The following is a 13464-nucleotide window of genomic DNA, read 5'->3' as shown; positions in this document are numbered from 1 at the left end:
TTCTCCTCTATGCTAGCTCTGTCACCACATAGTGAATAGTAACAGTGCAACAATGTAACAAGTGCAATAAGTCAGGAAAAAAAGGCAAAATACCCAAATTAAATATAGGCATATATATATATACTTGAAATCATCTGCCTACACAGCTGGCTTCAGTCAGTGGCTGACAAACACAACAGAGAATCATGAATATCTTCCAGTGACATTCAGTCACACTTTCAGTTGTCTATCTGTGCCCTAGATAGACAACTGAATGGTCTCAGTCAATGTCCTGTGACGTATGACGTATGACGATTTGGACAGATGCAAAAATGTGTTCATATCAGCTACGCTTTTGGGTACAGCTCCAACAAAGGAAAGCAAGATTCGATGCATACAGCATGTTCATAATGTACTCAGTTAACTAATGGACTTGATCAAGTCCACCGTCGATATAATACAATTCGATCTCAGGTTTTGATCTGGCCTGAAGCGTAACAACGGCTCTCTTGAAGACCTTCTGGAACGCGGGACTGGAGAGGTAGTAGAAGACGGGATCCAGCGTGCTGTTGAGATAGGTCAGCGTGACGGCGATGTAGAACGCCGTGTTCAGGTCCTCCAGGTCGACGCAGCCCTCCGACGGAGGCCTGGACGTCTCGCTGCTCTCCATCCAGGTCAGGATCTTGATGACGTTGCTCGGGAGGTAGCAGACCACGAAGACGGCCACCACCGCCGCCATGAACCGGAGGGCCGTCTTGACCTTGGCGTGTCGACCCAGCCGCCTCCGTCTCAGGCGACCGACCACGCGGAGCGAGCAGTAGAGTATCACGGCCAGCGGCAGCCAGAAGGAGAGGACGAACACGGACCGGTGCCACGTCAGGCCGAACCCCTTCTTGAACTCGGGCTCGCCTATCATCAGCTCGCCCTCGACCGTGAAGCTCTCGCAGTGGTCGTGAGACTCGGTGGCGTTGTTGTCGTCGTCGTCCTTCCTCGGCATGACCAGCAGGTGAGCACTCATGGAGATGGTGAGCGCCCACAGGCCGGCCGCGCAGCACGCCGCCTTGCAGATGCTCAGGGAGTTGACGCGGTGGTGGGGGTGGACCACGCGCACGTAGCGGTCCACGGCCACGGACGTCAGGAACACGATGCTCCCGCTGCGGTTCACGGCCAGCATGAAGAGGTTGACGTTGCAGAACGCGCCGCCGAACGTCCACCTCATCCCCGACAGGTAGTAGCTCGCGCGGAAGGGCAGCGCCGCGATCAGCAGGAAGTCGGCCAGCGTCATGTTGAACAGGAAGACGGTGCTGCTGGTCCAGGGCTTCAGGTGGAAGCAGAAGATCCACAGGGCCAGGCCGTTGGCCAGGACGCCCAGGATGACCTCGGCGATCAGCACCGGAGGCAGCAGTTGGACGAGCAGCTGTTCGTTGAAATGGCAGAGCATTTTCTCTCTCTTATGGGTTTTGAGGTTTTGTTGGCTGCTGCATGCAGCAGGTCCAGGAAATAACCTGGTGAAGACTTTATTGCATGTCTATAAGAGACTGCAGGAGATAAAGCCCTCCCACTCGGCATGCGGCTCTGCTGTGTTTGTTTGCTCTGTGTGCGATTCTTCTACTCCTGTGTGTAGGCGGTCAGACTGGCAGGCAGAGGTTGTGTGTCAGGAGGATGAACTGTACACCTGAATCCACTGAAGCCTTATAGGGCTTGTTATCGAAAAGACGTACCGTATATTTACTTTACACTCAGGGCAAAGTATAGGCAGTTTTATTGAGGGAGATCATGAGCTAGCATAGAGGAGAACCATCGTAAAACCACCATGCAAAAATGACATACAGCATGTTATTTAGAAGCAGCATTAAGGCAGGCCTGAGGCCTCTCCCCTGTGCCCTCTCTCCCTCTCTGCTGTTCTGCTCTCAGTTCTGGAGTAGTATATAGTAACTAAGAACATAAATACTTTACTGTACTTTAGGTCAATTTTGAGGTATTTGTACTTCACTTGAGTATTTCCAATACTAATAGCCGATCTACAACAAGCTCACAATGTGTACACAGCGATGCAACGTATTGTGAGCTTGTAGATAGTAGCTATAGTTTAAACATTTGAAAATGGGACATTATGCACAATGAGTAATTCTACTAGTATTATTGTAATTTTACTCAAGTACATTTTGAATTCCAGACTTTTACTGCTGTTTCTAAAAAAATACATTTCTTGTCTCAAAACCACATTTTTATACAGTCTCACAAGTGAGGACAGAGGCTTGCACTGCATGGGCAGTGGTACTGTTACAAAGAAGACAATATAACTATAGCCCAAAGTGAAAAGAATTCACACAAAGAAGGGCCGGGGTCAAAACACTCCCTTTTAGGAGGGCGAAAGTTGACCATGCAAGCATGTTTATACACCTGGCTTCATTTTAGGGTGCAGCACAAAATAAACTGCGGACCAAGAATTGTTTCTGGCACCCTGAATATACATTATTAGTAATTAATTTCATATTTCCCACCACAGGCTGTGTTCATTTGTCCCTGTGTAGGTTGTTTGTCAATAGCCGTTTTCTCGGCATCTTTGCATATTTAGGTAGGGTATGTGTATAAGAAAGGGTTCAAAACGAACCCCATGGGACATTTTTCTTTCTTCGCACCTGGCAGAACCTTAAAATAGACCCTTCAAAATAAACAAAATCAACCCTATAGTATGCGCATGGACCCCCGTTCCATCTAGACTACTAGCTGTATATACTGTAGGCCCGCAGGCTTCCTGAAGGTGGATGTTTCATATTAATATTATGTTCATGTGAGAAAATACACCACACATGCTATGTTTGTTGTACAATCTCTAGGGCCCATTAGGCTCCCTAGTTTTGGGATTGAGACTGCATAGAAGTCCATGTATAGAATGGTCAATTAAGAGAAACCAATGTTGGACAGGATGTACATAAATCAGTTTTGTTTTTGTACTTATCCTTGCCTCTGTGTTTGAGTGGTGAACTAAAGTGCAGACTCAAACACAGAGGCAAGGATAAGTAAAAAAAAAAACAATACAAAAAACTAAGAACAAAAAGCAAAACTGGGCTCAGGTAAAACACAACATGTCACTCAAGGATCAAACAAGAAATGAGGCGCAGAGCAGAGCTTTATAGAGGCTCCACCTGATGGCTGACGTGCTGCAGCTGAGGAGCCGCACCCCTGTCTCCAGTCTCCCAATCAATCACATACAGACAGATTAGGAAGAGGTCATGGTGGCATGATGGGACACAGGACACATGTATACACACCAGGGGGGCAGTCAGACAGATATTTTGTGAAGCCACTATGGAAATGAAAGTTCATATAATGGCCTGTTGTGGCGCTGTCATTGGGCTCAAAAAAACCCATAGCCCCATAGAAGTCCATGTATTTGGGCCCAACTTCACCTAGACTGTATTACCTTAATAAACATGGTCATGAATACTTTCTGCTTCCAGTCACTAGTTTAAAGTCTCATTTCTAATCATAATATTCTTTTTGGAAAATTATGGTCCCATTTATAATAAAAAAATCGTCGCGCATGTTCTGAGGGGCGTGGCTACCGTTACAGTCTATGAACGGGATCCCCCAGCCACTTGAGTCAAAATAAAAACCAACGAAGAAGAAGGGGGGAAGTCCCGCCTCGTTGTCTGGGCCAGCCAATGGGCCAGCTGGGCCCAAACGGATCTAGAAAGATGGCGACTTCCATTGCAAGGACTGACAGGCTTCATTTTACGTTCATGTTAGACCCGCGGAACGCTTTGTCCATCTTTTTTACAGTCTATGATACACACACAATGAATATGCCTATGCTGTGTATACACTGACACGAAACAAGACAGGAACGCCCCAAAACGTCACATCCGGGACATTTACCCTGGGCAGAATTTTCTATGGCTGCCAAAATGCAATTTTTTCCAATCCTTAATCACATACGGACAAACATCTATGCCGATAATATCTAACCTGCGGAGGTAACGCGCCTTGTCTACGGGCAACGGATCTTTCAACCTATGTCATTGCAAATACGTTTGATAATCGCTACTCTGCGCAATATTGTTTTGAAAATGCCGCAAATTGCATTGCAGTGAACGAGAGCAAATCACAACTTACCCTGGGGGTGGTGACTCCGCCCTGAATACGCGCTGTCGTGTCAGTGTATAGAGCGCCGAAGTCCTGACGTCACTCGCTCGTCCCCTCGGTTCTGCCTGGTTCACGGAAGTAATTTCTCTATGGAGAATAACATGGGCTCATCTTAAAATCGTTTCATAAGCGTTGTGGTCCAAAAAATAAACAAGCGTATCTCAGCGTTATTGAGGTGTCTCTGTATCGTTTGCGACCGTTCATACCATCTGTTTCTATTGAAAATGTAACTCAGTAGCATTAACAATAGCGTTTTCTCTCAGTCAGTTGATTCTTCATATCCATATGAGTGAAGCGGCCTGGATGACATGTTTTTTTTTTCAAACACAGTTCTTATATGAGGCGGTCTAAAATCCCCCTATGGGGATTACAATGCAAATAAAAAGTACATGAACCTGTGGATTTGTGCCCTCTGCCGATATTGACGTCAGACTTCGGTGCTCTATAGACCAACTATTTGTTTACAAACATTGGGACTAGTGGGCACACGGGTGACTGTTTCATGTAATCAATTCCCAACAGATCTCCAAACCTGTTGTTTTGGGGAGCGCTGGTTTCAGTCCATTCAACCTCCTCTTGTGTGTTGGCTAGTGATGTGCACAGGGTACACAGAGAACAGCTATACAAGCTCACATCGCATCACGGATGCGACTGTTGTGAGCCTAGAGGTCTGCGTGCGCGACACCATCACGGGACGAAGCATACATTATACTTGATGATGGGCTGCAGGTGCGCGTGCAGCCGTGCACAATAGGCTCGCATGCTGCCGTTATCATGATGAGCGCACCTCCCATTCTTTATGACAGTGCACTGGAGGTGTGGTTTTGAGGATAACTGCTTTGAATTGCTATTATTACAAACGAAACCAATGGATTATATATTTCAAAAGTGAGAGATCACAATAAAAATCCTAATCGTTCTTCCTCCGCACTGGGAGAAAAACAGCAACTGAGAGTTTGATGGGGCATTTTTTTACACGCGAGTGCAGTTAGAACTTTTCCATTGCATCTTATGAGAGGCGGGGTTCTTGTTTTGTAGCCTGGTTAATAAACCAGACCGAATCAGCCGTTGGGCAGGCTATAGGGTTCTTGTGCTGTCGGCCTGCGAGCGCATGCTGGTGCTTATCAGTGTGACGTCGTCTGATCAGGCGTCCATAACATCTGTAGGCCTACCAGTAGCCTATACTTACAACCACGTTGCATGGCTGAATACAAATTGCATGAATTGGATAGGCCTAAATAAATGTAATTGAAGCCTTGAAGGACCACATGGTGTTGCCTCCTTTATATTTCACATCCATTTTTAGAACTATATTGAAATGGGCACTCTCGGGAGTGGATATCTCCAGTTCTCCAACAGGCTAGAGGACGCCAATCTACAAGCTCACAGTATATCTGCTATTTTGAGTTTGACACATTTAGCTTTTTTACTTTAGTAGCCTATGCCCTATACTGTATATGTTGATGGCAATACGTGTGTGTGTAGTTTTATTCAAGTATGATTTGTAAAAGGCAGTATTAAGAGACCTTTGTAAAATGTAAACGAGTATCTTTGTATTGTTACTTTTACATTACAGTTTCTTCCTACTGTGAAATGATCCACCAGTATACAACGCAGTGGGATTACACTGTGAATAATGAGTCCTGCAGCTGCTAAGCAGGACATAATCGGTTGGTACAGTAGCAATTATGGGATTGCCCTAAATTAAGGTAAATCCCCACATTGGAACATCGTGATAGTCTATTTATGACAAATGTGTTCGGGACACACTCACACAGACAGTGGGTTTTGGTCTTTTGCGGGAGAGAGTTTACTCTGGGGGAGCCCTGCATGGGTTCGAGCTGGGAACCTTGCGGTTACCATCCGGCCACTCTAAGGGCCGATTCATACTCCTATTTTACAGCTATTTCGGCGCTGTAGTGCCGAAATGATTTCGGCTCGTCAGAAATTTTCTGTAGCACCGAAGAGCCGACTTTAGGTACCCCCCCCCCCCCCCCCCCGAACCTCAAATGACGTCACATTGTAGGCTCTACAGAGCCGAACCGACTTTTATTCGGCTCTAAAATAGGAGTATGAATCGGCCCAAACCCCTGAACCACCGCCGCCCCCCCAGGTTGTTACACCTCTTCAGTGTTTGTTTCAGAGAACCATGAGTCAAGCTGCAGCAAATCCATCTTTATGCCACAAGGGGCTCGCACACACACCTTGAGGAGAAGAAACGCACCCCGACAACAGATGGTGCGAAGACACGATCCATGCTGATCCAGCATCGTTTCAGCCTGATCATGAAGGCAGAAGGCCTCACAATGTCTCGACAACTGTGGCAGGATTTGTGGTTCCCTAATGAGGCTTCATCATAGTCATCTACAGGGGCACTGTTGCCAAGAAAGATAAACACTGACAAATTCACAACAGAAGGAGAGTGAGAGAGAGAGAGAGAGAGAGAGTGTGTGTGTGTGTGTGTGTGTGTGTGTGTGTGTGTGTGTGCGTGTGTGTCAGCAAGCTATTTATTGTTTCTGTCCAGGATTAGTGTCTTTCTCCAACACTCACAGCGAGCTGCTATTTCAGTTCAGCGTGAGGTTAATGAATGCGTGTCTGTCTGGTAGAATATTACTCAGCCGTCTCCGAGAATACAATCACACGAATTATAGGAAGACCGAAAGAACGTGCAGAGAAAGTGAAAGTGGAACAAAAATACAGGCCAGAAAGTGAGAGTGTATAAGGACTGCAATTGAGAGATGGGGTGTGGGGGGGGGGGGGGGAGAGTGAGAGAATGATTAATGTTGAGTAGAGGGCTGTTATGTTACATCATCATTGTCCGCGTTGACCTCAGCTAATGAAACAATCTGAAGTACTGTAGGGCGGCTACTGTGCATTTCATCACAACGCGGACAAATGATATTGTCTGTTCGTCCCATAGCTGATGCGATTGTGAAAAGCATATAGTGCAGATAATTAATTGCACACTGAAAATAGCCAAGCTATACAAGCTCACCAGGTGCTGCTGCTGTGCGACATCTTGTAAGGTTGAATTCGGTGCACAACTAAATCAGATGTCAGGAGTACTGGAGCACACATGTATGCACTTTGGAGCCCTTTTATTGCATGCGAAGACTAATGTTAGGCCTACGATGCGACTTCATCTGATTCTATCGTGCTACTTATAATACCAAGAAAGCGGAGCATATCACTCACTCCAGTTCTTAATTCCTTACACTGGCTCCCTGCGTGTCAAACAATTGATTTCAAATACTACAGTTTGTCTTGGTCTAGAGCCAAAATACATTTCTTTCTGATCTTGTGCGACACCATGAACCAACCAGATCACTGACAGATCATCTGGGAAAGGCCTGCTTTTTAGTTTCCATTCACTCCATACAGTATCTGGAACAAACTCCCAGAAAACTGCAGGCCATTTCTTTTAAAACACAACTAAAGAAAGACCTTTCTGTTTGCTTTTATTAGTTTAGTAGTTTATTGTGTTTCTTCTGCTTGATGTTCTGGTCTGTAAGGACATTGAATTAATTGCCCCGTTGTTGAAATGTGCTATAGGCCTACAAATTAGTACTAGTACAAACTAAGTATTATTTGTTAGAGGGCTACAAATAAGTATTATTTGTTAGAGGGCTACAAATAAGTATTATTTGTATGTATGTATTGCCTTGATTTGTCCTTATGTCAGACAGTTGACTAGATTATATGAATCCAGAAGACAACATTAATGTCACTGCAAAGGAACGCAAATACAAATATATAAATATATATACTGTACATAAATAACATTAGCCAAGTTAACCACCACAAATGTAACATAGAATCAGCTCTAGTTACAATTTAGGCATTTAGCAGATGTACACTCTTAATCCAGAGCGATTTACAGAACACCACATGGTATCAAATACATAAACATAGTCATCAAGAATCATAAGTAAGAAGAACCCAACAGTAGAATATCTGATTCTGTACAAACTATGAGTAGGTTATAGGGTACGATCAGACTTTGAAGATATGGGGGTGCCATACCCCCATCAGAGTTGTGTATTCTGTTCAGGCAGCAACCGAGAGCCAATGGAGGGAGCGGAGAAGGGGGGAGACATGATAATTCTGGCTGGTTGAATGAAGACCAAGCATGCTGCAGCCTTCTGGATCAATGAGAGGCTTAAACAACCCAAATCTAAATTCTCCAAAGTATTACTTTAACTGTACCAGATACATGCCTAAACGTAGGCTACCCTAACCCTTAAATGCCAACCTTGTGAAACTGCAGTACAACCCCAATGTCCCAATTTGTATGAAAATGTGGCCCCATATGAGAGGCATCCATTTAGATGCTGTGAGTTGGTCGCCTTATTGGACCCCATTTGATATACTGTAGTGAGAAAACTAATTTCACCCAATTATTTACACATGTAAACTTGTGATGTGACACAAACTTGACTATTGTAACTCCCTCCTTACTGGCCTACCGGCATGTGCACTTAAAACCCATTTTGGGCAGGAACCCCTTTGGTGTTTTAAACATGTTGTAATTTAGCTATTGAAAAATAGCATATCTACAAGCTCATAAAGTGAAGTGTACGAGGAGACAATTTTGGTTGAGGACATATCCAACCAATATACACCATATGCCAAGGGCAACTACACAAACCAAACTTCTACCAAAAGTGAGAACAACCAAAATGACACACAGGAGACAGTGATAGAAGCTACCAGGCATATAGTTTACTTAAAGCAGCAGGCAGGCATGGTACAGCGTAAAGCAATCTGAAAGCATGGATCAGAAACCCTTATGAAACTCCCTGATGAGCCCGGGGTCGAGGATCGCCCACGCCGGGACCCAGGAGGAGGAGCGCCTTTGGGGTCCTCCCCGCCCGCCCCAGACAACCAAATACTGTGTCCTACGTCGACGCCGACTCCTCAGAATCCGCTCCACGGGGTAGGCTGGCCGGCCACCGACCCGATGAGGTGGTGGTGCCGGTTTAGTTGTCGCCGGGGACATGGCGGCCATCGTGGGACAGGCGGGGCCCTGCAGCGGCTTCAGACGAGACACGTGGAAGACGGGACGGATGCGCCACGACCGGGGCAAGAGGAGGCGATAGGTGACGTGATTGACCCTCCTCAGGACCCTGAAGGGACCGAGGGACTGCGGCGCCACCTGCAGGGGGAACTCGGAGGTGGAGACGAACACCCTCTGACCGGCTCGGTAAGTTGTTGTTGTTGTTGGGCGATGATGCTGCGTCTGGGTCTGGCCCTGAGAGGAGGAATGAAGCAGGGCTGGTCGGGCCTAAGTGGGAGAAAACCACACAGCAGGGTTATTATTATTAACCATTCTGACCCGAGATCAGATTAAAAAAATTGTCTTCTACATCCTGACAGTTTTCTGAAAAAGCTTATGTTTCTGTGTCAGTCGTTCTTCGATTTTTCAAAAAAATAGCAGACATACAAGCTCGTAGCACGCTACTCGGTGGCGCGCTATGAGCTTGTAGATCTGCTATTTTTTCAATAGCTAAAGCATAACATACCAAAAGGGTGCCCAAAATGGGTTAAGAGTTAACCAACTGAACATTTTAACTGAATTAAACAGTATTGCGTTTACAAGACCATTAAACTAACAAACAGTAAATAGAGAAAATGACCGTAGTTTTAGACCGAATCCTTTGTTGAAAGCAACTTGATGCCGGATGCCGTTTTAATTGATTTCATTTATATTTTGCAATACCAATTAACCCTCGACAGCCCATAAATCCAAGCAGAAAGGTCTGATCACGTTAAACTCAACATTGCTGCTGTACCTGTACAGAAAGCTTGGATTATCCTCTTTGTATCTGATACGTTTGTTTCATAATAAGAAATGTCAAGAAATTCTGTGCAGGTGAGGTGATAAGAGTGAGCGTTTGGAAGCCCTCACTGGAAATCACTTGGTCCTGTGTACCACCCGTTTAAAAATTGCAGGCAATATTGAAAACAAGTGCTTCCAAACTCCTACTGAAGAATAACATCTATGTAGGCCTAACACAAACTTGGCAGATAAAGAGGATAATCCAAGATTTCTGTACATTTCTGTTCAATAATAATAATAATAATAATAAAACTTTATTTGTATAGCACCTTTCATGACATGAAATGCAGCTCAAAGTAATACAATCAGACATTTCTGTTTGAATGCATGTGCTGTCAAGTGTTGAATATAGCCACAATTTGCAATTCTAGATTTTTATAATGGGATGAATCTAGAGTTGCGATACCCTCCATTGGCTCCCCATTAATCCAAATTGCTTTTGCGATCTGCATCTGCATTGTATTAAACAATGTTAAACTCACCAACATTGCAGCTGTAGGGAAAGCTTGAAGTGTCCTCTTTCAATCTGCAAAGCGTTTGTTTCATAAAAATCCACCGTAGACATGTTATGAGCTACTTTCTGTCAAGAATATATATATATATATATATATATATATATATATATATATATATATATATATATATATATATATATACACATACCGGTATAGCTACTTTCTGTCAAGACATCTCTACGGTGGATTTTTATGAAACAGACGCTTTGCAGATTGAAAGAGGATAATTCAAGCTTTCCCTAGCTGCCGCATTAATGTTGGCGAGTTTAACGTTGTTTAATACAAGTAGATCACAAAAGCAATTTGGATGAGTGGGGACGGGAGTCAATAAAAATAAATCTAGAATTGCAAATTGCATCTATAGGGTTGGTATTGAGTATTATAACTCTAGATAAGACCTACTTTTCGGCTACATGCTGTGCCTAATGTTTCGGACATTACAATCTTTACAATTTGTGAAGTTAGTAGTCTACATGCTTACAACACGTCACAATGGCATTTTGTGAGCTTGTAGATCGACCATTTTTCAATTTCGGAACTTTTTTTAATCTCCCCCTCCACAAATACCCCATATTACAATAAAACAAAACACCAATAAAAACTAGAACACTAAAACACAAATGAAAACTAAACTAGCAAACCCACTTTGACTAAAACTAAAACACTAACAAACTGAAAAAAAAATAACTGAAAAATAATAACCGTGCCATGCAGGGCTGTTGTCCGGGCCTTTGGGGAGGAACCGGAACCACACAGGGCTGCGTGAGCCTTTCTCCAGGCCTGCTTGCAACCGCGGAAAAACATCTGGGCGTCCGGAACCCCGACCGTAGGCCTACTCTCCTGCTCCGGGGAAGCGAGAGGCTGGTAGCCATACTGGATCTCAAAGGGCGAGAGGCCGGTGGCGGACAGGCGCAGGGAGTTGTGCGCGTACTCCAGCCAGGTGAGGTGCTCGCTCCAGGAGGAGGGGTTGGACGACACGCAGCACCTCAGTATGGTCTCGAGGTCCTGGTTGACGCACGCCTCCTTCGGGCCGTTGGACTGCGGGTGGACTCCCAACGACATGCCCAGGAGGGAACCGAAAGCCTTCCAGAACCCGGAGGTGAACTGGCTGCCCCGGAGCAGCAGCACGGCGTGGGGGATGCCGTGGAGGCGGAAGACGTGCTCGATGACCAGCCGGGCCGTCTCCTCGGCCGACAGGAGCGCGCCGCGCGCCGGGATGAAGTGGGCCGCCCTGGAGAACTGGTCCACCACGATCAGGATGGCGGTGGAGCCCTCGGAGGACGGGAGACCGGTCACAAAGTCCAGCGATATGTGGGACCACGGGCGCGTGCCCACCGCTGACCGTGGACGCAAGAGACCGGAGGAGGAGGGGGGGTGCCGACTAGGGTCCAGGGGGGAGCGCGCCGCCGCCGTCAGGGGCGGCTGGCGAGCGGTCGTCTGGCAGAGGTCCGGGAGGGAGGAGGAGGGTCGGCCTGGTTTCAGGTGGGGCGGCGCCGCCGCCACCGGGCGCAGCCGCCTCTGTGGTGCTGCCGGGCAGCGGGACTGTTTGGCGCCGCTGGACAGCAAGGACCTGGTGGTGCTGGGGCCCGGGGGCTGCAGCGGAGCTAGTTGTGAGCACCGGCGTGGCGGTGGCTGCAGGGAGCCTCCGAGCCTCACTCCGTATATGGCCAGGCGAGTCCCTTCGAAGGGTGACTGGACGTCCAGTTTATCCCGCGGAGGCTTATTACTGCAGGCTTTGGAGGGTGGAGGGCGGGCTGGTGGATAATATGAAGCTTTGGAGGGTGGAGGGCGGGCTGGTGGATAATATGAAGCTTTGGAGGGTGGAGGGCGGGCTGGTGGTGAATATGAAGCTTTGGAGGGTGGAGGGCGGGCTGGTGGTGAATATGAAGCTTTGGAGGGTGGAGGGCGGGCTGGTGGTGAATATGGAGCTGGAGCCGCAGAGATGTGGGACTCTCTGGGTGGAGGGCGGGCTGGTGGTGAACATGAAGCTGGAGCAGCAGAGATGTGGGACTCTCTGGGTTGTATAGCCATCGTTAACTCCTTTAATTGTGCTGTGAGGTCCTTAAGCAGCTGATCACTGAACATTATGCCTTGATTTGAGATGAGCTGAGCAAATAATATTGTTCAAAACTCAGGAGACGGTGGTAAAAATAAAGAGTAAGAAGGCAAAATGAGTAAAGTCAGGCTGGCAATGCAAAAAAAATACAATAATACTAAATAGTCAAAAAATAATGCTGTCTAGACTGAAACTATACCTAGACAAGAGAACTCTGTAAAGAGCAGAGCCAACTACAAACAAACAGAGCTTTAAACAGGTGAAGACTGTCAAACTAATAAGCGCAGGTGACACTGATCACCACAATGCAGTCTGATCACACCCATGAAGAAAGAAAGGTCTACGTTGCCAGGGAGTGGAAATGTGAGGTCAGTAGTAGGGATTCAAACAGTTAGTCCACGAGTCTGAGCTTTATTTGTAGTCTCCACCAAAGAGGTCCAGGTGTTATTTTGTGCAAAAGCGCATTATTGGCTATTTCCCCTACCATAAGCCCTCAATGCATTGAATTGAATTGCATTGTATTGAATGGGGCATTGGGGCAATTAGCTTATTTCCATCGCTCAACAATAAAAAAAAATATATATATATCCTCTCTTCATAATGTAAATAGTATCCCAAGCGGCACACTTTACTACTTAGTTCGATGGTAATAAGCGAATTAGCACAAAAACACAACCCCCATTGAGGGCTTATATTAGGGGAAATAGCCAATAATGCACTTTTGCACAAAATAACACCTGGACCTCTTTGGTGGGCGGGGACGTAACAACTACAAATAAAGGTAGGAAAGCCTTCTAGTCCGAAATTCTCCTTTAAATATGCAAATAACTTTCCAGAATCGAAATTGGAAAAAAGTCAGAGTCAACCTCCTCATTTCATTGTGTCATTTGTGTTGACGAATGAATATTCAATATCAATCAATCCAT

The 13464-nt window shown here is 46.0% G+C and overlaps 1 protein-coding gene across 1 annotated transcript; it reads right to left on the bottom strand.

Annotated features, from left to right (window-relative positions):
• Window positions 1-403: 403 nt before the first annotated feature.
• LOC308321277 (hydroxycarboxylic acid receptor 2-like) lies at window positions 404-1420 on the bottom strand (the record flags this gene model as incomplete). Its single annotated transcript, XM_080772116.1, has 1 exon — window positions 404-1420. The coding sequence occupies one exon, from the start codon at window positions 1418-1420 to the stop codon at window positions 404-406; it is 1017 nt and encodes a 338-aa protein (XP_080628242.1).
• Between the last annotated feature and the right edge of the window lie 12044 nt (window positions 1421-13464).

The sequence above is a fragment of the Protomyctophum bolini genome, assembly GCF_963924005.1.
Source record: "Protomyctophum bolini genome assembly, chromosome: 9".
Lineage (NCBI taxonomy): Eukaryota > Metazoa > Chordata > Actinopteri > Myctophiformes > Myctophidae > Protomyctophum > Protomyctophum bolini.
The sequence above is the reverse complement of the archived record's forward strand: the minus strand, read 5'-3'. Positions and strand labels throughout refer to the sequence as shown.